At 38.8% G+C, this 26,021-nt stretch overlaps 1 protein-coding gene across 1 annotated transcript; it reads right to left on the minus strand.

The window, feature by feature from the left end:
• Positions 1-22,401: 22,401 nt before the first annotated feature.
• LOC120357288 (piggyBac transposable element-derived protein 4-like) lies at positions 22,402-23,413 on the minus strand. Its single transcript, XM_039447448.1, has one exon. It carries the CDS (start codon positions 23,389-23,391, stop codon positions 22,402-22,404), a length of 990 nt encoding a protein of 329 aa, XP_039303382.1. The 5' UTR covers positions 23,392-23,413.
• Between the last annotated feature and the right edge of the window lie 2,608 nt (positions 23,414-26,021).

The raw sequence follows: 26,021 nt of genomic DNA on the forward strand, positions 1-26,021 counted from the left end.
GATAAATTAGGAGAATACACATACGTAGGGGAAAGGGGAAGCTCAGTTATAGATTATGTAGTAGTAAGTGAAAACTGTAGAGATATTGTAAACGATCTCGTGATCGTAGGCCGACCGGACTCAGATCACATGTCCCTGGTCTTGGAAATGAAGAACAATATAGGAAGAAAGAAAAAGAAGGATATGAAGAAAGAAGAGGAAGGAGAAATATATAGATGGAGAGAAGAGGATATAGTGGAATATAAAGAAAGGACGGAGGAAAAAGAGGAGGAAGAGGAGGTAATAACAGAGGAATCTATAGAGGATAAATGGAAGGTCTTAAAGGAATTAGTACTTAAGTCAATGGTAAAAGTAAAAACAAAAGGAGGAGCGAGAAAGAAACTAGGCTTCAAAGAATGGTGGAACAGGAGTTGCACAAGAAGAAAAAGGTTGGTCCACAGAGTTTATGATAATTGGAGGAAAGGAAAATTAAGCAGAGAAAGATACATAGAAGAGAGAAGAAAATTCAGGGAACATTTAGAAGAAAGGAAGAGACTATGGAAAGAGAAGGAAGAGGAGGAGTTGAGTGATCTAAAGAACGAGGCACAAGTATGGAAAGTAATAAACAGAAAAAGAGGTAGAGGAAACTGGGTCGATAATGAGATCAGCAAGGTGGAGTGGACCAATCACTTTACCAAGCTGATAGGAGGTGAGAACGAAGAATCAGAGACTGAACAGGAAGATAGAAGAGGTGTAGAAAGAAGACAACCAGGGGATCAAGTAACAAGAGATATGGACGACCTGAGTGAAGCGGAAATAATAGAGGCTTTAAGGAGACTGAAGAAAGGCAAAGCAGCAGGAATTGACAGAATACCGATGGAAGCCTGGAAATTCGGTGGTTCTAGAGTCAAGAAAAGATTGGTAAATCTGTTGAAGGAAATTTGGCAAAAGAAGGAAATACCGGAGGACTGGAAGATGAGTGTCATTGTCACGCTGCATAAGAAAGGAGACACGGAGAAGGTAGAGAACTATAGAGGAATAGCCTTGTTATGCTCGGCTTATAAGGTATATGCAGAAATTTTAAGGAAAAGAATAGAGAAGGAGCTTGATCTGAAAGGTATAATACCGGAGAGCCAAGCAGGTTTCAGAAAAGGAAGGGGAACTATGGATAACATATTCATATTGACCCATGTTATACAGAGAGAGAGAGAGAAAGAAAAGAAGAAAGAAAAGGATGGCAATGCAAGGAGGGTTTTCGCCTTTTTCGTGGATCTAGGGGCAGCGTTTGACAGTGTTAATAGAGGAAAGTTATGGGACCTGATGGAGAAGTGGAGGATCAACGGAGACCTAATTGACAGATTAAAAGGAATTTATAAGGAAACAAAGGCAGTAATCAGAACAAAGGATGGGCTATCGGAGGAGATCACGACAAGGAAAGGAGTAAGACAGGGGTGTGTTTTGAGTCCGATATTATTTAATATGTATATGGCGGAACTAGATAAGTATTTAGAAAATAGGGGGATAGGGGGAGTAAAGTTAGGTAAAGAAAGGATATGGTCGTTAGCATATGCGGATGATATAGTCTTATTAGCTAAAAATGAAGAGGCGTTGAAAGATATGATGGATACTCTGAAGAGATTTTTAAAGGATAGAAAATTAGAGTTAAATGAGGAAAAATCGAAAATTATGATATTTAATAGCGAAGGAAAGGAGAAGAAAAGGAAATGGAAATGGGGTAGGAGAGAAATAGAAGAGGTGCAAAATTTTAAATACTTAGGTTTCACATTTAATAAAAGAGGAGATTACGGTAGTCACATAAAGGAACTAAAAAGGAAAGGTAGAATAGCAGCAAACTTGGTCTGGGGACTGGGAGAAAGAATATGCAAGAATGATTTTGTAAGAAGATGGAAATTATTTAAATATTTAGTAGAGAGCGTCATGGTTTATGGGGTAGAACTATGGGGATGGGAAGAAAGGAAAGAATTAGAAAAGATCTGGCTAGATTATATGAGATGGGTATTTAAACTGGATTTTTGTACACCAAGATACTTGTTAACAAAGGAATTAGGAATAAGTAAACTAAAGGTAGAGTGGGGGATTAGAGCCAGAAAGTATGAAGAAAAGATAAAGGTAATGGGAGATGAAAGATGGGTTAAGTTATGTTGGGAAGAAAAAAGAAGAGAAGGATGGATTGGGACATATGGTAGGGAAAGAGAAAAGTATTATAATAGGAATGGTTGGGGGTTAAAGGCGATAGATAATATGCCAAGTGAAGAGAGGCTTTTAATAGAGGAAATCAGAGAAAAAGAAAGAGATGTGCAAAAACAGTTAGAAGATAGCAAAATAAGGGAGGCCAGATATAATAAAAGATATAGGGAATTTAATGGAGAGGGTAGAACACCAAAATATATAGAACAGGGAATCACAAGGGGGGGTAAGAACAGTGAAGGAATAAGAGCGCTAGCTAGGCTAAGATGCGGTAATATGGAGAACGATAATAAATACTGGTTAGATGAGGAAAAAAGAGGATGCACTTTTTGTAAAATAGGGAAAGATAATATGGAACATTTTATTGGTGATTGTGTGATAGCTAGGGACTGGTTTGTAGGATTAGGAGACAGTGTCAAAGATGCAATACGCGTACTGGAAAGTGAAGATTTAGACGAAAGGAAGGAGAAGATACTAATTAAATTCTGGAGGGAAAAAGAGAAGTATAAAAAGATAAGCGATGATGGTGATGTAGGCTAGAGTGTCTAGTACAGTATGCGCATATTTTTAAGTTGTAAGAAGTTGTAAGAAGAAAGATTTTTTCTTTCAGAAAATAGGTAGTTAGTTATATTATAGTAAGTTCTAGATAACTAGTTATAGGCTTTTGTATTTATATTTATATATTTTGTGTAAAAATGTTCCTACTCGAGTAGAATGTGTAAATAACGGAATGGGCCAAAATGTAAAAAATGTAAAAATGTAAAAATGTAAAAATGTAAATGTAATTAGGAGTCAGGTTTTTGTTAAGGAAAATGGAGGGGAGGTAGAAACCGTTAGAGAGTTAGGGGCAGGGGGCTGTGAGGAAAGGCGGAGAATGTTAGGTGAAAGTATGCGTGAGAGTGTGGAAGGATGCGTGGGTTTAAGTTTTTATATGTAAACCAAGTCCCGCTTCCTGGCTGTAGCTGAAGTGTAATAAATTTCATTCAATTTTGAAAGAATTAAGCATTTTTGTAAACATGTATATGGATTATATTTATAAGTGTTTTATCCATAACGTAGCTATATTTTTTATCAATTTTTTTCTAATTTTATAAATAAATCATGATATAAAATTGATATATATTGTCATAGTTTTATCAAAATACTATTTTGGAATTACATCGACAGTTATCAATGCTTTACAAAACGTCAATACTTTTACATCTATTTTTCTAAATGTACCTACATAATTGCTGATTAAAATTGTTATGGAAGATTTTATTGTCATATAATATAATAAATGTTGTCCTATCGAGATTTTCCTACTAATATATGTAATATATGTAGTATATGTTATGTATATATATGTAGTATATGTTATATATGTATATATATATATATATATAAGTAAAGAACGTATATAGAATAATACGTCGCGTGCGCGCGCGTTGCAACTCTGATCCGCGACAAGAAAATCTGAAATCGTTTCGCTAAGCTGTGCAGTGTTGCCGGATTGTGCAGTGTTGCCGGCTTGTAATGAGAGAAATCAAGAACGATCGAGACAGAAGAGGATATGTCGAGAAGAATAGACTGCTTGAGAAAGAAAAAGACAGTAGAGCTCCTCACGCATCTTTCTTACTTGACGCTGGGTCGAGAGAGAAAGCATGATGTGACGTAGACTTATGACAACTGCGGTGTCGTCGCCGTTACGGATGTCGATCGAGTACACGTGTATTGGTCGACGATAGTTAGCGTGCACGGAGCGCCGTTCTAGGCGCTTTGTTACATCCTATTAGGGTTTTTCTACTAAAAAATATTCTCGTTTTTGTTGGCGATGGGACAAAAATTTTGCAATATTGCGAGGACTCGGCGATCCCTAATCAAAAATTTCATGATTATGTAGTATTCATTCGTAAATTTACTACATACAGTAAAACCATAGAACCGGCTATTTAGAAATTCTCGAGAAAATAATAAAATATTTCTAGCACCTATAGTAACATTACGAAGAAGAATTACTAGTTAGCATGCATGGAAAAACGTTGACTACCCAAGCAGAACAAGCAGTCTTCACGACATCAAAATGATGTCAAAGTGACTACATAATGATCATTAAAAGTCACTTTTCAATCAATTACGATTCATTTTAATGTCATTTTGACACGATTGTGTCAAATTAGTATGACATAAAAATTATTTTTACAACTTATATATATAACAATTTTTAAAAAATATTAGTAAGTTTATAAATGCTCTTTTATTATCAATTCAATTCAATTTTCTCAAGAATACAAAAGATACAGTCGCCATGAAAATTTACAATGAGGAACGTCAAAAAAAAGTATTAAAATTGTGACATATTTTTTGTGTCCAAATTCAAGTTAATATAATTGTAGAGAAGCATTTTTGAATTTATTGATTTTTTTTTAATACTACACTTTACAAAAAAAAAATCTCGTTCCGAGGAATCGAACCTGAAACCTTCAGCATAACAGTCAAGAATCATGGACATCCAGCCAGAGAGGTCCGTTTACAATTCTTCTTCCGTATTGATACTATAGCTGCTGAAAGTATTTTATCATTTTCTCAAGAATGCTTGAATGGTCGGTTATACACATGTGTATTAATAATAATAATGTATCTGTATTGAAAATATTTATTCATAAAATAAAAATATTTACTCATCAAAGTCGATAGAAATAAAAACGCTCCGGTAGAAATGAAGTCCCTGAGCGCTGGCGCTCGGCTGCCGCACACACGCGAAACCGCACACGTACGTGTCTCGTGGCAGCGCGACGGAGATCGAGGAGCGGGCAGAAAGTGATGGGAGTCGCTACGGTCGTGCATCCTCCTCGATTGACGCTGGATCGAGAGAGAAAGCATTTTACGACGTGAATACATGGGCAAACTCGGTGTCTTCTGCCTGCGCTATGCGAGCGATATATTATTTGGTTGGGCGTTGTTTCAATTTTTAATTGCATAAAGAAATTTTTTTATGCAATTAAAAATTAAAGTTATTTGGATACGAAGATTCGTTTGAAAAATAATGTAAATAGAAATACGATTTTTAATAATTTATTAAAATTATGTCATCACGGCAATATAGCTTCAATTCATAGGACTATTATTTTATGTTGAGACATAATTTTTATTAATTAATAGAACTCGTAAATCTCTTTACACACTTACTTTTTAAAATAATCTGTATTAGAAAATAATTTAAATTCGATTAATTTATAGAAATATTAACATTATGTATGATAAGCTAGTTTACTCTGTAATTGGTGTAAAATAATATTCTGAGAAGTGACAGACTTCTTCATATTTCGACGTTACAAATGACTGTAGTGAGAAAGAAAGAAAACTGTAGTAAGAAATTTAAGAAAAATTAGAATCTGATGTTCATCGGGTCCACTTTCAGAGTATTGTTTTACGCCAATTACAAAGTAAACTAGCTTGACAGATAATGTTAAGATTTCTATAAATTTAGCGAATTAAAATTATTTTTTAATACAGATTATTTTAAAAAATAATTATGTAAAGAGATTTACGAGTTTCATTAATTAATTAAAATAATGTCTCGACATAAAGTAACAGTCCCATGAATTGAAACTATATTGCCGTGATGACATAATTTTCATCAATTATTTTGAATCGTAATTCTATTTAAATTAATTTTCAAACAAATCAAGTGCAATTTTCACATGCTAGACCCTTTAAAAATGCTCTTCTATTATCAATTGAATTAAAATTGCTCAAGAACAACAAAGATATATTTACCATTAAAATTTATAATGAGTGTTTTAAGAACGTCAAAATAAGTGTTAAAATTTTTACATATCTTTTGTGTTCAATTTTTATTTAATTAATAATAGAAGAGCATTTTTGAATGTTTTTATTTTTTTTACAAAATTAGAATGGGCCCCACCAGCGCCCATTCTCGTGAGACGCAACCAATATCTTTCTTCGTCTCTCCGATATTCGAATTTATCAATACTTTTTTATAGCCAGCCTACAGTAAACGCCTCTGATATTTCTTTTTAACTGGACTACAAGTATGTCTTTGAAAGTGTCTTCTCTCATACCAGCTCACAATAAATACCTCTGGCAAAAGGTACTTTCCGATTTTCATAATTTTTTTTGTGAATACAATGAGACAAATTTATTAGTTGGGAAAAGGCATTAATTTATTATTCTCTATAATTTTGACAAAATGTTGTCTCATACATTTTACGTCCTTGGAATATTTTTGATTCGAAGGATTGCCTCCTAAAGCTACAGTTGTGGCGAAAGCAGCAGCATAAATTCCACAACTTGTGCCATCAGGTTGAGATTGTACCTTTTCATATACAATATCATTTTGGCATATTTTTGGGTAACGAAAATGTATATAAATTTTTTCGTCAGCAATCAACTTATCGTATGAACAGCCAGGTAAACTGTCATACACGTAAAGTTTGTTACCATCGAAAAATATACATCGCCAATGATCGCTACAATTTCCTCCGATTATTTGTAAGCTTTTATCGCTTTTACTCGCTTCAATCAAATCGGGGTAAGCAATATATAGCACATTTTGCGTTTCGTATTGAGATGTTTCTCTTACAACGCGTAAAAATTGTGCTAACGATGCATCGTCTAATCTGTTATATATAGGCAAGACATTTCTTTTTATATCCGAGATGGGAGGAATATCTTCATCCAGATACTTTTTCAAACTTGCTACCTGTTTGTCAGATAGGCGTTGCTTTTCGATTGTATTAACAATGATGCAATCATTATCTTGCTCCATATTTTGAGCAACTGCGGCAGCATTTATAGATGCTTTTGAAGGAAAAATGTAACACTTCAATATCTTTTTTATTGCGTTTTGCCTAACATTTTTTGCTCGAATATTTCTATTTTTAAATGCTGTTTCTTGCGCTTCTACAATATAATTTGGAATTCTGATAGACATATGTCTATTATGGCGACTATCCAAAATTTCTGCAAGCATGCATTCATTATAAAAGCGCAATAAGGCAGGTAACATTTTATTATTCCAAAAAGCGATGTCTTTACTCACATGCGTTATTTTTATGCTTTTCGGTGTCCATAAAGCGAAAATACAATATTCTCGCAGCGTTATGTTCAATTGACCTTGAATTTGAAAATAAAATCGGTGATTCCGATTCATTTCATGAGAATTCTTTTTATCAAATATGCACCTTCAAAGCAGGTAGCGTCTCTACGGCTTCTACCGCTGTTAAATGTTCAGCTGTGTGAGGGCATTTAATTTCTGTAAGACCATTTTTGTCTACAAGACCGTCAGGAGAAGCATCAAGGCATGGATTTGCATAATCAATGAATAATCCGCAAGGTTGTACATCTTTGTTTAATTTGGCAGCTAAATCTTTTATCGCTACTTTTTCTTGTTCACGATCATATCTCATGGCTGCGGTATCAACGGACGGAGGATACAAAATATTCTTCACCGTCGTTGCGCAAGTTGTCGGTCTCAATTTGCATACGTTTCCGAAATTTGAGGCTGTCAATCTTTCACGTCTGAGTGCTAACCATAGCTCAGATTCACTCTGTTCTGTTGTATTTCGTTCTATTTGCTTCCAGTTCTTTCCATCTTCCGACAACTTTTCTAAATGTTTTTGTCGAAATTGTTCGAATACATCATCTGGAAGATCTGGTTTTTCTGACTTAGGACCATAATGACGATCTGTCCCTGAGTCTCGTTTAAATTTCCTTTTCCTTCCATTTATTTCTCGAGATTCTTTGGTTCTTGCAATTTTTACTTGCCGTTGCTTTTCCAAGTTCTCGACAATAGGAGGAACAGCTTTATTCATACTTTGGTGCAATTCTGTGTGAACTTGCTGCGTATTAGATTGTAGAACTGCTGCAGCAAATCTAACATTATAAGAATCGCGTGCGCCACAAAATATACGCTTTCCGCCAAATACTTTGCAAACGTTCGAAAAGTACGCTTCTGCGTTATTATTAACATCTATTAGCAAGCTATCGGAATAAACACTCAGATATCTAATTGCATCCTCTATTTTTGGATAGAGACCGTGCAATTTCAGAAACGGAACATGATTTTGTTCTGTTTTACAGTCATTTTTGCAGTTACGACCACGTTCCTTACATCTTTTATGTTCACCGAACACATGGCTGGGAATGTTCAAGATATCGAATCGCAATTCCCTTGCCCTATCATTTTCGGCTTGCTCTTCATTTTTGCGTAAAGAAACTGCTTGTATTACGTCGTTACATATGTTTAAAATGTTATTTTTTACTACATTTCTTATTTCGACAAAACCACGCTTTCTTTGCGTTTTTGGTTGAGTAGTTGCAGCTACGTTTTCTAACTTTTTACGCAAATTACGATGCAAATGATTTTTGCATTCCACTTTTTTTACCATTACCTGCTGTTCGCGATATGGATCATTGTCTCTAATACATTGATATACATTACTGTCACCGTCAGCGATAACTGTTCTGTATATCAATCCATGCTGTTCAATGCTGCACTTGAAACCCTCTGCAATGGTCTCGCTTTCCATACGTGTGGAACTTGCATTGCGATCAAAATTTTTGTAGCATTTATGAGCTTTCGGTTCACAACCGTTTCGCTCTGCTACATCGCATATCGCGCAATATTTATTGCGGATACTAATGAAGAGAACTTTCTTTGTGCGGTAACCAATTATTGCACCAACACCGAAAAGTAAATCGTAACTTTTGCCATACGATCTCTTCATCCAACTACCATCTGCTACAACAGTTATGTACGGATGGCCATTAATAATTTCATTTCTGTCTATGGCAAACTGTTTTTCAGTCTTGCCTACCATTTCCATATTATTCATGACAGTTTTCATGAAATTATCGTGTACTTTGTCACGATATTTTGTGTAAGTTACTTCAGACATGCAACGAATATTCATGCCTGCGCATATCTCTTCCAGCGTGGAATAGCCAATTCCTGCTGTAATAGTTGAAGCCACAGCAGCTGTGTTAATATCTAATACCTCTAGTTCTGTGGATTCTGACCAGATGGCAGCTGTATAATGGCACATTGTGCATTTGAAAATTAATTGCGTACGTAACCCACGGCAATGAGTCGTTTCGACTCTCCAATCTTTAAATTGGCAGTCGATGCCTCGCACATGATTTTCAAATACTCTGTGCAACTCTTTAAACAAAAACGACAGGTCCACAATGCGACGACCTTCAGGTATATTATCATGCATATCTACATCTACAATACCGTCATCAATAACAAGCGTTTCGATATCTTCGCAATTGTCGACCTCTTTATACATACCTTTGTTTATTAGCGTACCCAAGGTATGATCATTTGTGAGCTCTGAATCCATCGCGTCAGTATGTAATTTCACTTCGGAATTTGGAAAATAGCGCGCGACAGATTCATGAGCATCAATAGCATCATACACTATTGTGTCGACTGTCTCCAGCGCTCTCAACATTCTACGTCTGTAAAAAGATATAAATGCGTTAGAAAATATTTTCAGTACAAAAATTTATAATTTGTTATGTTGAACGTTTTACATAATCCTGAAAAAATTGAATCTCTGCAAAGATAGAACAGTTCTGTGTTTACCTAGTTTTTAATTTCATTGTTATTTAATATTACCTCACTAATAATAATATTTAATAATATAAATATCTCAGAAAAACGATCATGTTGAAATTGACATTTCTTGCAATTATTTAAAACTAAATTAGCCAGCTTACAAAAAACGATTCTCAGCAATCACTTACAACTAGCCAGTCCACGATAAATGCCCCTGGCAAGAAATTAAAAAGTCAGTCCACGATAAACGTCTCTGACAGTATATTAAAACTGGCCAGTTCACGACAATGACCCTGGCAAAAAAATTAGCAAGTCAGCCCACGATAAACGCCTGTGATGTTTGGTTATAACTATCCATAGCACGATTTATAGCTGTGGCATTTTGTTGTAACTAGCCAGCCCACGTTAAACGACTCTGGCAATTTCAACTAATCAGCCCACGTAAAACGACTCTGGTAATTGATTTAAACATGTGTCAAAATAAACATGGTCAGAATACATTATTCGCTAATACAATTCAAAGTAGTAATTACGTAAAAGTAGTATTCAAATAGTATTCAAAGTATTATAATATTTATATGTATATAAATAATTTATACATAAAATCAAAATAGAAAAGAACTGTATCTTTGAATTCAGAGATTTATTTTTTCCAGATTATTAATTAGGAATAACTTATGCATTTGTATCTCACGAACAATGTTATAGTCAAGCAAATTTTTATGAAATCGTGATATATGTAATATGTATCTTTTATAAGTGCTACTTTTAAATATAATTATAATTTGTTTCTACAGTGTAATTTCGTTGATCATTGTACATATAAAAGTATTATGCTACAAGTATTGAAAAATGAATACTTTATGAGATATCTTTTATACTTTATATTAAAATATGCCAAATAAAATATAAAATTTCTCGTAAACTTTATTCTTCAATCATTTTTTGTACACAATAAGGGAAATCATCTTATAGCAAAAAATGTTTTATTACATTTAAAAAAATTATGGTCTTGGAAATTAATTTGATACCATTATTTGTTTCTCTTCAGACTACAATTTTTATCTCATTATATTTGTTATTTAGCCTTACTCATAAAATAATAAAATTATTAATTATGGGACATCCCGTATAACAACAATTTTATATATTCGAATGAAATGCATAAGTTATTTTTTGTATGTATGACATAAAATTAATTTTAACAAAATTTTTTTTTTTCTTTGTGCTATCTAAGATGACAATATGTATTACAAAATTCTTAAAAAAAAAGTTTGGTGATCTGTCCAACTTAAGTTACATTCAATATATACACAAAACGTAAATCAATAATTATAGATTATCAATAAGTATAGGTTTATGTAACTCATACAGTTTTTATTAAATTTTACATAAAAAGACTATGGAAAAAAAATGTTATTACATATTCTTTCTATTGCCGCGTTATATAACAAATATTAATGTAGGTTTTTAGAAACATCCTATGCATATAGTGTAATTATATAGGATAACTTAAAATAATATAATTATTGTTCATAAAAACTTGTAATGTAGTACTACATTAATTAAAGAAAGTACTGTGAACAGCTTTGGGGACGTAGAAACGATGAAGAAGAACAAAAAAGTCTTTCATAATTATAGCAAATATCATTTTTATGATATTTGCTATAATTATGGCATTATAAAATAAATCGTCAGAGTCAATGCTCGGTTACGCCGCGCCTTGCATAACCCACCATATCTTGTTTTGCGGCAGCGACGCGTAACGAAGGAAAGATCTGAATCAGACAGCAAGGCGCCATGGCACTTTTCCCTCGCCGCGCATCGCCGTCGTCGAACGAGATACGATCAGCTATGCAAGGCGCCGTGTAAAGCCCAAATCACACTAGCGATTGCCGATTGGATTGCGATTGCGATTGGCAATTATAAAATAGAGCGTTTCATAAACGGCAATCACTAATCTCAATCGGCAACTGCTTTGCTCTGATTGGTAAAAAAGTAATCGCCAATTGTCAATCGCAATCATAATCCAATCGGCAATTGCTAGTGTGATTTGGACTTAACAGAGCATTTGCTCAGACATTTTATTTAATAACTTGATCATTATAGAGGATATCGCAAAGTAATGTAAGACGTTTTTGTTTTTCTTGACCGTTTCTACGTTTCTAAATCAGTCGTATCCTACTTCTAGGATACACTGTAGAGAGAGAGAGAAAGAGAGAGAGGGGGGGGGAGGGAGAAAGTAAGAGAGAGTGAAAGTTGGTTTATAATAGTCGTTACCGTAAGAAACTGGCCAATCATAATAGATTTATAAAAGAATACTTGACTGTGATTGGCTAATTTTTACGGTTATGCTATTATAAACCAATTTAAAGAGAGAGGGGGGGGGCAAAAAAGGGAGAGAGTTAATAATGATTTATAAGAACTCACCTTTCCACCCATCCTTTTTTAAGAGATAGGCGATGTCGACATAGTTTTGGTCTCGATTTATTTCCCATTGTTTATGCACAATTTTTTGAAAAACACTAACTCACACATGTAACACGTTTTTTTGTGTCACACAAATATTTATTAAATAAAAACTTATATTTTAACTTCTACACACTTCTATACACTTCTCACTCACAATCAGTCGTACATGCGATGTATTATCACGTCGCGCAACGGAAGAGAAGTGAACTCAAGTCGATGATTGCTCACCATCTCGTCGCTGTTTTGTTTACGCGCATCAACCGTTAGCGAGATTATGCGTACAACCAATAATATATATTTGGAATTTGTATTGAAAGTTAGTGCTAGCTAAATTATTTTTCAATTTTTATAATTCTATAACATATATGTTATGGTATTAAAAAAATGAAAAAATAATTATTTTTTTAGTGAATTTTATAAATACTTACAAAACTTTCCCAAATTGCTGGAGAATCTTGTAAATGTTTATTAAATTTACTTAGAAAAAAAAACACATTTTACGGATAGATTTTATTTAGAAATGACAGCCCAATCAGCACACAATATTTAAAAAATGTTTTTAAAAACATTTAACATTTTTAAAAACATTTATAAAAACATTCAAAATAATAGGTTAAATGACTTTTTTTCATTAAAAAAATGTTTATCTTAACATTAAAAAAAAGGTTTTTCAAATATTATAAAAACGTTTTTAAAACATTTAAAGAAAACGTTAAAGAAACGTTCTTTTTAACGAAGCATAAATGAGCAAAACAATATTAAAAAAAAAGTTTTTGTAATAAAAAAATTTTTCAAAAACGTTAAAATTAGTGGATTTACATTTTTTTTATATTAAACAATTTTTTTTAACATTAAGGTTTTTTTTCTGAAGAATTTTTTTCTCGGAAATTTCTACGCGGTCACCCATCAAAGTTGCGACTCCAGTGTACGTTGCTTGACTTTTATGATCGCTGCGAACTGATTCCTCGTGATGATCTGTAAACCCTTTGTGTTTATGCATGTACATCACTAATAGATCATATCAATATGTTATCGAAAAGACAAAATATATAATATATATAATTAAAGTATATTATTTCTTTAAATATATGTAAGTTAATTTTTTACTGATTTTCATAGATGTTATTGAAACATTTTTTAAACAAATTTTAAATTTAATAATAATTGAAAAATAAAAAGCTTAAATGTTAAATAAATAATACATAAACATAATTTTATAGAGATAAAAAATAAGTAAAAAATTAATATTAAATAAATATTAAATAAACATTTAAAAAATGCTTACTAAAATCATTTTTTCTATTAAATAATACATGAAAAATAAATACTTAAACAATATTAAATAAATATTTAAAAAATGTTTATTAAAAAAGAACAAATATTAATTATTAAATTAATATTCAGTAAATGTAAAATTAATGTTTTTGAAATAGTTGTTTCAGATCAAAAATTAATATAAAATGAATATTAAATAAATGTTAAGTAAATGTTAAATTAATGTTTTTAAAAACGGTTTTTTTAAATAAAAAATTAATGTAAAATAAATATTAAATTAATGTTTAATAAATGTTAAATTAATGTTTTTAGAAAATGTTTTTTAAATAAAAAATTAATGTGAAATAAATATTAAATAAACGTTAAATAAACGTTAAATAAACATTTGCCTAAATCATTATTTTTGTAACGCTGGTACTTTTCCGGTGTCGGTTACGGGATTTTAGGTTCAGGACGGGATGCTCGGATGTGCTCGCCGGATGTCCGGGTTCGTGTCGAAATGAGAACGCCGTATTTTGATAGTAAAAATGAAAGAGGTTAAATATATTTAGCGATACTTTGGTACAAATGAAATTATACAGTTCCGATATCGTTATCGGATGATACTGAGCTCCTTGTACAACATTACGGCCCTTAATTGCGCGGTCGTCGGCCCGCGGGAAATCAAGAGAACGATCACGTGATATTCGAATAGCGTCGCGGCACTTAACTGCGCGGTCGTCGGCCCGCGTGAATTTAAGAGAACAGTCGCAACGTATTTGCGCGGTACTTAATATCTAAACGGAAGGACTTGAACAATTCGGAAACGGACGGACGGTGACTAGGCGCTTTGCGCGCGGCAGTAGCAAACGGGGTTGCTCGGTTTTAACATATATCTATATACATCGTTCGCGGCGGAACGTGCGATGTCGGAACGGATTCGCGGTTATCGCAGTGTAACGGCTCGGATGAGTCGTGTGATCTACGGACGGCTTCGGTCTACGCTTTAGGCGTACGGGATCCGTTTGTTAGAGTGGCCGCGCGGCGGTCCACTCTAATGCCGTGCTCGAGGCCTGATTGGCCCGTGCGGTTGACCGGTTACGGTCTCGGTACTCGACGCCCTCGCGCTGTGCGCGGGCTGTCGACGGGGGCGGCCGGTTCGGCCTCATCTCGCGGGGGTAGCCCGGGAGGTACGGTGGCGGACACTGGAACGGTGTCGGCGCGGACGGTCCCCGAGAATTCCCGGGGACACTCGGAACGGTCTGGTCGGAGTGGCCGGACGACGAGAATGCCCGTCGTCCGGCTGTACGGAAGCGGAATTGCCGTGCGGGGAGAATACCCGCCGTACGGCGCAACGGATTCGGATCGGATGTAGCCGGACGTACGGGAATGCCCGTCGTCCGGCCGGACGGTCCGGATTGGCCGCGTGACGAGGATGCCCGTCACACGGCTGATCGGATTGGATGGCCTGCGCGACGAGAATGCCCGTCGCGTGGCTGAGCGGATCGGATTGGCCGAGCATACCCGGCCTCGGGGACGACGGTTTTACCCGTCGCGGGAAGGCTGGAACGAGAATGCCCGTTCCCGAGGAGGTGCTCGAGAATCCCCGAGCTAGGAGGCGCCGAGTATGCCCAGCGCTGGAGAGGATCCGATGAGATCGGATGTTCGGACGGATCTGTTTTACGTTGCCCACTGCCGGCTTATATATCGTTCCGCGCGGCTGAACGGACCAATCAGCGCGCGCGGACGGGCCGGCTAGAGTGGGAACGCTTTCGGAACGCGGCGTGTAGCGCGTCGGTCGCGCGCGGTAGCATGCGGTGGTCTTACGTAAGCCGATTGCGCGCGCGTGGGTCTTACGTAAGATACACGTGCTCGGCTGCGGTGCGTTCGACGGTTGGTCGGTCCGGAGTGGCGGCACGGTGGAGGGGCGTATTGTTACACCACCTCCCCCGTTTAAAGTGGCGAACTTAGGCCACTACGCCGGGAATTCCCGCACGTAGTGGCACTGTCCCCCGCGATTGAATCTTAGGGTGAAACGGCGGTTAGAGAGGCGCACTTTATACTTGCGCGAGACAGTGGCGGCGTAATGAGGTACGTGGATGACCAGGTCATCTCGTACGCGGACAGGCATCGGCGGGTGGTCATCGGTCTCGGTGGCCCTGGCTTCCGGTGACGGTGTTGCTGCAAGCTCGCGTGATCCCGGCATAGTCGTTGGTGGGGTGCACGGCGAGGGTGGCCGGATGATGGTGCCGGCGGCGACGGTCTTCTTGTTGCGCGTGTCCCGCGCGCTCGGTGTTGTCTCCCTGAAGGTCGTTTTGCGTCTGCCGGTGGCGGCAACCGGCGGTGCGGTAGTGGGGGTGTCGCCGTCGTCTAAGTCCGACAGGCTATCCCCGAATATGGCTCGCACCCTGTCCTTGGCCTGGGTGACCTTCGGCTGTCGCTTCGGTGGTGGTGGCGGCGTCGGTGGCGCAGCCCCTCGCCCTTGCTCCTCGCGGTTCGTTACCTCTGAGGAACGCTGTAGGACGCAGCCTACGGCCGGGGGAGGACGCTTCCCAGTTACTGGCGGCCTTGGGCGCGTGGGCTTGCGTGCTGGTGCGGTGTGGCCGTCTGTAGCCTGCCGGCTAGCCCTCCCTTGGACGAGCGCTTGGTCTGGAGTGCGGATCGTCGGTGTCCTTCGTCGCTTTCGTGATGGCGCCGTCATTAAGCTTCTAAGACGGTCCACGGTCATCGGTGTGACGGGTGGCGTCTGGTGCGGTGACCGGGTCGTTTGAATAACCCTCGTAGATTCCCTCGGTTGGTCAACGGTGGGGGTTGTTGCGGCGAATAGATGTGCCTGGTCCGTCGCGGTGGCCATCGCTTGGGACCACAGCGATTCAAACTCGGCATCGGTGGCCGGTCTGGTAAGGAGCGCGTCCAGAACTTCCATGCTCGGATAGAACTTTCTGCAATTTTTGGTCCTGCGGAAGGCTCCTTATATACTCGTCCTGGACCGGGAGAGGTACCCCCTTCTCCTGGGGGAGCCATGTCCAGGACGCGTGTTGTTCACGAGGTCTGTTTTTTAGCGGTGTCAATGCCCCGGTTAGAATCTGCCGCTTCATCCTTCGCGGCATGAGTGTCGTCTGCTGGAGCCTTCTGCTCCGCTGACGTCAGGTTCGGAATTGGTCGGATCAGAATGGTACCCCAGGTGCGCTTGGACTTGGTCGAGTATCCTCGGTGCGTTCGGGTCGGCGGTTTCGGTGCGGCGGTCGCGATTTACCGGTGAAAACAGTCCCGGTCGGTCGGTAAAGACGGTAGCCGCTTAGCGCGGAACAAGACCTAAAACGGGGCCGGTCACGGTTCGCCAGGAGACTTCGAGAGGGACGATCGGTTTCGGCTTAAGGCGACTATCAGGCAAGCAGGGAAACGCATGGACGTGAGCGGTCGGCGGGAACGGTTTTTCGGGGATGATTCTCGGATAGGATCTCTGCTTCTCGGGAGGGGATACAAATAACATAAACGGTCGCGGTCTATCCAATCGGAGGAGGCGATCGCGGACGTAGGGGATAAGGGTTGGACCATGAAAAACAGTCATGGGCGGCGGACGCGGTTTCGTTTTTTTTTTTCTTTTAAAACGAGAAAAAAAAAACTTACGTACGGCACGGGACGATTAGTAGAAAATGATCAGATAGTAAGAAACGGTGATGGTGGGACATACAAGATGTACGAAAATTTTAAAAAGAAAAACGGTGACGGTTTATCGCGAAAATTATGTATGGAAGTGATCGGTCACGAAATCAAAAAACAACCCGGTCTATCGGTGAAGAAAAGGAAAGAAAAAAAAAACCTTCATACGGAACGAGCGGTCATCGGGAAACAAAAAAAAAACGGTCCCTGTTCGGGCGCCATGTAACGCTGGTACTTTTCCGGTGTCGGTTACGGGATTTTAGGTTCAGGACGGGATGCTCGGATGTGCTCGCCGGATGTCCGGGTTCGTGTCGAAATGAGAACGCCGTATTTTGATAGTAAAAATGAAAGAGGTTAAATATATTTAGCGATACTTTGGTACAAATGAAATTATACAGTTCCGATATCGTTATCGGATGATACTGAGCTCCTTGTACAACATTACGGCCCTTAATTGCGCGGTCGTCGGCCCGCGGGAAATCAAGAGAACGATCACGTGATATTCGAATAGCGTCGCGGCACTTAACTGCGCGGTCGTCGGCCCGCGTGAATTTAAGAGAACAGTCGCAACGTATTTGCGCGGTACTTAATATCTAAACGGAAGGACTTGAACAATTCGGAAACGGACGGACGGTGACTAGGCGCTTTGCGCGCGGCAGTAGCAAACGGGGTTGCTCGGTTTTAACATATATCTATATACATCGTTCGCGGCGGAACGTGCGATGTCGGAACGGATTCGCGGTTATCGCAGTGTAACGGCTCGGATGAGTCGTGTGATCTACGGACGGCTTCGGTCTACGCTTTAGGCGTACGGGATCCGTTTGTTAGAGTGGCCGCGCGGCGGTCCACTCTAATGCCGTGCTCGAGGCCTGATTGGCCCGTGCGGTTGACCGGTTACGGTCTCGGTACTCGACGCCCTCGCGCTGTGCGCGGGCTGTCGACGGGGGCGGCCGGTTCGGCCTCATCTCGCGGGGGTAGCCCGGGAGGTACGGTGGCGGACACTGGAACGGTGTCGGCGCGGACGGTCCCCGAGAATTCCCGGGGACACTCGGAACGGTCTGGTCGGAGTGGCCGGACGACGAGAATGCCCGTCGTCCGGCTGTACGGAAGCGGAATTGCCGTGCGGGGAGAATACCCGCCGTACGGCGCAACGGATTCGGATCGGATGTAGCCGGACGTACGGGAATGCCCGTCGTCCGGCCGGACGGTCCGGATTGGCCGCGTGACGAGGATGCCCGTCACACGGCTGATCGGATTGGATGGCCTGCGCGACGAGAATGCCCGTCGCGTGGCTGAGCGGATCGGATTGGCCGAGCATACCCGGCCTCGGGGACGACGGTTTTACCCGTCGCGGGAAGGCTGGAACGAGAATGCCCGTTCCCGAGGAGGTGCTCGAGAATCCCCGAGCTAGGAGGCGCCGAGTATGCCCAGCGCTGGAGAGGATCCGATGAGATCGGATGTTCGGACGGATCTGTTTTACGTTGCCCACTGCCGGCTTATATATCGTTCCGCGCGGCTGAACGGACCAATCAGCGCGCGCGGACGGGCCGGCTAGAGTGGGAACGCTTTCGGAACGCGGCGTGTAGCGCGTCGGTCGCGCGCGGTAGCATGCGGTGGTCTTACGTAAGCCGATTGCGCGCGCGTGGGTCTTACGTAAGATACACGTGCTCGGCTGCGGTGCGTTCGACGGTTGGTCGGTCCGGAGTGGCGGCACGGTGGAGGGGCGTATTGTTACATTTTAAATATTTAGTTAATGTTAAATAAATGTTAAATAAACGTTAAATAAATTTTAAATAAATATTTTTTCTAAATCATTATTTTAAATATTTAATTAATGTTAAATAAATATTTAATAAATATTTAATAAATATTTTTGTTATAATGAATTGTACAATAAAAGATTAATATTAAAAAAATATTACAAAAACATTTAAAAAATATTGTGTGCTGATTGGGAGTTTGTCAGCTGATAACATAGTTATACTTTCGTTTTATTTCTATTTTCGAAATAATAGACGAAAGTAAAACAATTATAATATTTGTAGTGGAATACACAGAGATCTGAAATCATATAGTTATGTATAGCTAAGTTTTGCCACTATACTGTTTCAAAATTATATGTGCATATCTCAATACTTTATACAAGGTCTACATATATTTTTTAAAATACATCAACATGATTGCAAATTATAATTTTTGTGCAAGATTTTGTCATATAAGAAATGTTGTCCTATAGTGGATTTTCTACTAATTTTTATATATAAATAATTTTACATACATAATAGAAACATATATCACGAATATTTTTTAAAGAAATATATATATATATATATATATATATATATATATATATATATATATATATATATATATATATATTTAATAATAATGAAGAGCTCCCTACTCGTCGCTGCCTGACGCGAGACGTGGGCCGATGAGTGGGGACTGTGGGGAGAGGGCGCTATCGTTAGAACGAGCGACCGTCGCGAGCCTGTTCTTTCTGGTGAGTGTGGCATGGCGGACCAGGCGGACTCAAGTGTACTTTGAATAATACACGTAATACTGAAACGTCGCGTCGGCTCGGTTAGTCTTGAATCTGTGATTAGTCCTCGAGTCTGTGATCAGTTTGTAATTTGTGATAATTTTTTTTTAATTCGGTGTTTTCTAGTTGAACCCCGGCAACGACGACCAAGTGTAACCGACCAAGTGTAACCACGTGTATCTCATTTTGGTGTGCAGGACAACGCGTGATGCCGAGACGTAAGTACAAATTGTTTATTGTGTGCGTGTATGTATGTGTATATGGATGGGTGTATTTGCGTGGTGGGTACGTGTGTGTGTGTGTGTGTGTGTGTGTGTGTGTGTGTGTGTGTGTGTGTGTGTGTGTGTGTGTGTTTATACAAAAGGTGTACATCTAAATAAAGAATCCTCTCGAAGCTTTTCAAAGCTTTCTATTTTCGCCAGGACACACACACACACACACACACACGTGCGCGCGCAAGTCGATTTCGATATTATTTCTCATTAGGATGTGTGTGTGTGTGTTTGTACACAAGGTATACATCTAAATCAAAGATTTCAAATTGCGGATTTTGTCAAATGCGCAATTCGAATAGAATCCGTGTATATGTGTGTTCACATTCTTCTCTTCAGAGCGCATATTTACGGCAATCATGTTTGCATGTGACATTCGACAGGATCCGCAATTTGACATCCTTGATCCGAATTTATAAACCGGTATATACCATAGTCGATTCTTATTTCAGCACGAAGCGAAGATAGTATGCTGAAGGCAAATACGATGGCTTCTGAAGAAAAAAAACAGAAAGAGAGAGAAGAGAAGGTAAAGAGACAGAAAGAGATAGAGGAAGAGGAGAAGAGACAGAAAGAGAGAGAAGAGAAGGACAAGAGAGAAGAGAAGGACAAGAGAGAAGAAAAGGAAAATAGACAGAAAGAGAAAGAAGAAGAGGAGAAGGAACAGAAAGAAAAAGAAGAAAAACAAAAAAAAGAAATGGAAAATATGGCCAAGGTATTTATATGTATTTTAAATTAAACCAATTTTTTTTGTGGTAGTCATATTATCATTTTTCCTCTTCCATTGATTTTGCAGTATGTCACATTTTTAATAAATCACGTTCTGAGTATTAAATATTTTATTAATAGTCTAGAAACTGTTTTCACTTACAATCGTTCAAGTTTTAATCTTCTCAGAATTTATAGAACAAACAATATTATTTTTTTAAATATAAATTATAAATTATTCTTATTTTATATAGCCGATAAACTGTAGCCTATTAAATAAATAGTAGAATTCTACACTAAGAAGAAAATTAACTTTAGTTTAATAATTTTTATTTTGAAATTATAAAACTGTTTTTTTAATTTGTAAATTTTTTGTAGAACAAATACTGCAAAATTATTTTAGAAACAATTATATGATAAAAAATTATTTTTATTATGAAATGTTTTAGAAAATGGAAGCGTTACGCCGGACGGTGCAGAGGCTCAACAAAAAAGAAAAGCGGCAACGGTTCGCAAATAATGCATATCAGCGAAGGTATCTCCAGTCTGCAACACTAGCGTACGCGCCAGGGTCAGCGCCTGCGCCAGCGCCAGCGCCAGCGGCAGCGTATTCTGCGTATCCACCACCGCCACCACCGCCACCTCCAGCGTATCCAGTACAAATCCATTCACCAGCGCCAGTCTATCCGTTAGCAGGAGCGTACCCGCTGGGGTATCCACCGCCACCGCCAGCGTACTCGCCAGCGTACCTGTATTATCAACATTATCGTTAATTCATTCTTTTCCTCAATTTTTTTTTAATATCGTAAAACATACTTTTCTTGCTTTAATTATATTAATTCACAAAATTATAGGCAATATAGCTTCTTTCTTTATACTTTTCTTATTTTACTTTATGTTATCTTAAATGAAAACTGTAGTATCAGACTATGCACCATATTCGGTTTTCAATTTGCCATTCGTATGAATTTACTAAGTAATGCGCACGGTGGGATCCTCGCAAAGTGTGCGTGCACTTGTCATATGTGCTGATGTATCAATCGTGCTCTTAGATTCTACGAAATCTAAGAGCATGAATCATTATGAATCAATCAATTCGTAATGATTTTTATTGTAATGAGATGCAATAATCTCTCGTGCCAAGTATATAGCGTTACTCTATACGATCCGCGAACTTTCAAATGGTAAGATTTCTACGGTACATATCTGTAAATGTATAAATGGTGCATAGCCTGATACTTAATTTATGATACTTTTGTCATTTACTCTTTAATTTTGTGTAATGAATATATTTCTTTTGAAAAATGGATGTCATAGATAGACGACAGGTTCTGCGTCCAGAGCGAAAAATTGATAGTGCACGTTTAACCCGGCGTGAGTGTGGTGGAAAAAGATTACTTTGAGTATGTGGCGGGGTGTGACATACCCCAACACAATAGTGTCTGTAAAATTTTAAATGCACCAGAATCACGTCAAATAACTGCAATATATTATAAAAGGGGATAATATAAGAAACAATTTCAATAACAAGCAAATAATATTAATTGTATTTTAATACAATTACTTGAGATAGCAATGGCACTGGTTTTTGGTTACAAAAATCAAAACGCTCATTTAGAAGAGCCACTAAGATTAATAAGTTTTTACTTAAATTAAAAAAACTCTAAAAACATAAACAACATGAGATCTTGAACAAACTAAACATATAAAATCTTATTATATCATTGAGAAACATCTTAAGAACTAGAATCGAAATTAGCACAGTCTTTGCAAGAAAAAATTGCATGATCCAAACATATGGCTTTTTCACAGCATGCACATGCATATTTAGTCTTTCGATCTTTGCGGCGTGAACAGTCAAGACATCTAACATAACGTCCAGGAGTATTTTGGAATAATGGGCGCAATGGTTCATTGATTTGAGAAAAAATTTTCTGACGTATGTTTACGGGGATATTTTTTTTATCTACTCGTAGTCGCAAATGCGTATACACCAAACTTAATGCCATATTACGGAGAAATTCTGTTCGTGTAGTGTTTTTGTTTACATTTTCTTGAAATATTATGTTTGCATTGATAGCAGCCATATTCAGTATTCCATAAAAGATTGTCATTGGCCAGCGCTTGCTGTTGTGCGAAACATCGTAAGCGCTCAACTCATCAACAACATCGACTCCTGCTTTTGTTGAGTTGTAGAACGTAATAATTTCCAGCTTTTTCTGGTCTCCAGTGCTTTCATCAATCCTATCATCGTGGTGAAGGGTAGACATTGCAATTACCACTTTATTATTTTTAGGGGCATAAGAGACCAAAGAAATATCCTTCTGGAAACAAAACATTGAACTTCCCGGTTCTTTTCTGGTCTTCAAAAAAACAGGTGGAATGCATCTTTTGTTTTTGCGAACTGTTCCAGTGGAAGTCAGCCTATGCTCAGCTAATAGATGCATCATCAATTCGTAACTGGTAAACCAGTTATCAAAAGTTAAATTGCGATTCGACTTTGAAATGGGCTGAATTAGTCTTTCCACTATAGCAAAAGCGCTGTTACTGACAGCGTACGGCCCTGCAGGCTGCTTCCCTGCATAAACTTCTAAATTAAAAATGTAAAAAGACTTAGCATTTACAAGTGCTTGAATTTTGATGCCATACTTAGCAGGTTTGCTTGGTATGTACACACGAAACGAGCATCGCCCTCTAAACGCCAATAACATCTCATCAATTGTCATGTACTCATGTGCTATATAGGATTGTTGGCACCGAACAAATTGGTCAAACAGCCATCTTATATGAGTCAAGTTATCAGTTTTCTTTCGCTCCTCCCTCATTGATTTGTCATCAAAGCGAATGTAATTTTGCAAAAAGTAAAATCGTTGCAATGACATAGTCGTCCGAAATATATCGACTCCTGTTCCATCCGTCCTCCATAAGTCGTTCAGATTCTGGCGGCTTGATTTATTTAGACCAGCAATGTATAGCAACCCAATAAACGCATCAAGTTCTGAAGCTGTTGTTTCTTTCATGTAATATAGCCTTTTAGGATCGTTGCAATTTGCTTGTCGTCTCAAGATTTCTTCGTTTGTATGGATCAATATAACATTCTTCATTTCCTCGGTGAAAAAAATTTTCCAACATTCAACTTCAGTTTTCGCCTCTTTTGCTGCTCCTTTCACTCCAGGCTTCTCATTAATTATGTTTTCAGCCCGAGTTCGTATATTTGTTCGTGGAGCTTGCTTGTACCACTTTTGGCCATCTTTACATTTGTAATGAGGTGCGTGAACTTGGACAGAGGAGCGACGTGTTCTCAGAGATGAAAGTGTGATATTGTCGTCTGAATCCCCATCACTGTCACTTTCTACTTGATCATCATTTATCTCCTGTTCCGTATCAGATTCGAGGTTATGTTCACTACAATTATCAGATACTTCTGACGAGCTTGATTCGTCCGAAGAATTTTCTAATACCTCATGCAGCATGGACCTAAGTCGCCTTTCATCACTTTCCACATCCATTTTTAGCTAAAAAAAGCCGATATTAAGCAGAGAAAGCGAAATAAGCACTAAATAATTTTGTCACGAAATGCACACACGAGCTATGTGGCGGGGTGTGACTAACCCCAAAGACGTTTACACGCGTGTATCATGAGCGCAGGCTGACGCAACACTGCGACCACGTCACTATCCCCTCCCACACTCCCTTAGCTCCAGCTACTCGAAATTGCTAAAATGTCGCAATGACAAATAAAAAAATATACCGATAAAAACAACAGGTGGGGTATGTCATACCCCACCACATTCACGCCGGGTTAAAAAAAATAAAGAGGGAATTTAAAAAATTAACATTTTCTAATAAGTGTTCTGTATAAAATGTTTGAGCTTCGACATGTGAAATCTGTATTCTAAAAATGAATAAATTTATGAGAAATGTATGAGATCATGCAGTTGTTGTTCCGAATCTACCCTACAAAATAATCAACCCTAAAAAAGTCTATCCTTTATTTATTTTTGTATTACGGTTGCGTTTCAAAATTCACTGTTAGTATTGTAAATCTACATTATATTATAGGTAACGTCTACAGTATACGAAACTATAGATTTCTAGTACTAACAGTGAATTTCGAAACGCAGAATGCCAAGAAGTTCAAGCTAAAGCAGATAATCTGCTTGCAGAGTTGTATTTGACAGGAAACCTAACCTATTATCGCTTAGCTTAGATTCAATCCAATCGATCGATAAACAGATCGATTGCTTCGTCCGATTTGAACACTGCCATCTGCCAAAATACAGGGCAACTAATTGTCTGCTTTCTTCTGCTGTGATAGCCTCAGATCAGCTGTGAGATACCGGCATCGGACGTACGTATTCTCACAAATTTTCGGTCAGGCTAATCTTTTATATTACACTTCTAAACCAAATTCCGAAAATTTTACGTTGTTCCGGCATTTAATCTGCACCTCATAGTGCACTCATTTTGTAGGAAAAGGCCGTCAAATATTTATATTAAGCGAATATAGACACCCGTTGACAGCTCTAGATTACAGAGCCAGCTAAGATTAGATAAAAAAGATATTAATTTAACGTTTTTGGCATAAAGTGGAGCGCTGTGAGTTACATTAATGTTTATACTTTAATTGTGGAGAAGGATTTTGAAATCCGTAAATGCAATTAGAAGATAAGCACGACCGAAAATTAATCATGTTTTGTCGGTAAAAAAGGACCATGTTAAGCATCCCCTTAAGCGCCTTAGCTTCCGTCAAGCGATCTTGACACGAGCCATCCGCCTTCCTAGACCGCCCGTTCACGGGCTCAAGTCCATCTTGGGCTCCAACAGGAGATCCTGGTAGTCGGCACTTCCCGATCCGCCGTCCCGTCTAGGTATCGACTCACGACCTGGGGTGTGGAGTTCTGCGCCTCTACCAAGAGCTCTTGGCGTGAGTCGATCACCACCGCCGAACATCGCGGTATTAACCGTCTCGCGCCGGAATCGGGACCCCGTACAGCTGTACCGCGCGCGTCGTCTACGGCCGTGGCCGCGGCCTTCGGCAAGGCCACGGTACCCGCGCGTCAACAAGGATTCCGAGTTCCGAGAATCTCGGCTCGGAAATCCCGCAAAACATTGTAAATAGATCCGTGTACAATACCGCCACGAAGCTCGCGTGTAAATACCGTTCGTCCGTCCGCGCGCTCCGATTTCCGTCTGTCCGTCCGCGCGTAATATCTAAGTTGTGTTACGTCCGTCCGAGCGTCACCGCCATCCGTCCGTCCGCGCGTCGTAGCTAAAACGCTACACTATTATATATTGTACCATACGTTACGCGAAATAAATTCGCTGCTTTCGTTCCACACAACAAACTGTCTAG

This window comes from Solenopsis invicta, chromosome 3 (assembly GCF_016802725.1).
Source record: "Solenopsis invicta isolate M01_SB chromosome 3, UNIL_Sinv_3.0, whole genome shotgun sequence".
Taxonomy (NCBI): domain Eukaryota; kingdom Metazoa; phylum Arthropoda; class Insecta; order Hymenoptera; family Formicidae; genus Solenopsis; species Solenopsis invicta.

Excerpts from the sequence above, each read along its gene's own strand:
- LOC120357288 (XM_039447448.1), bottom strand. The coding sequence starts at position 23,391 with ATGACAATTGATGAGATGTTATTGGCGTTTAGAGGGCGATGCTCGTTT.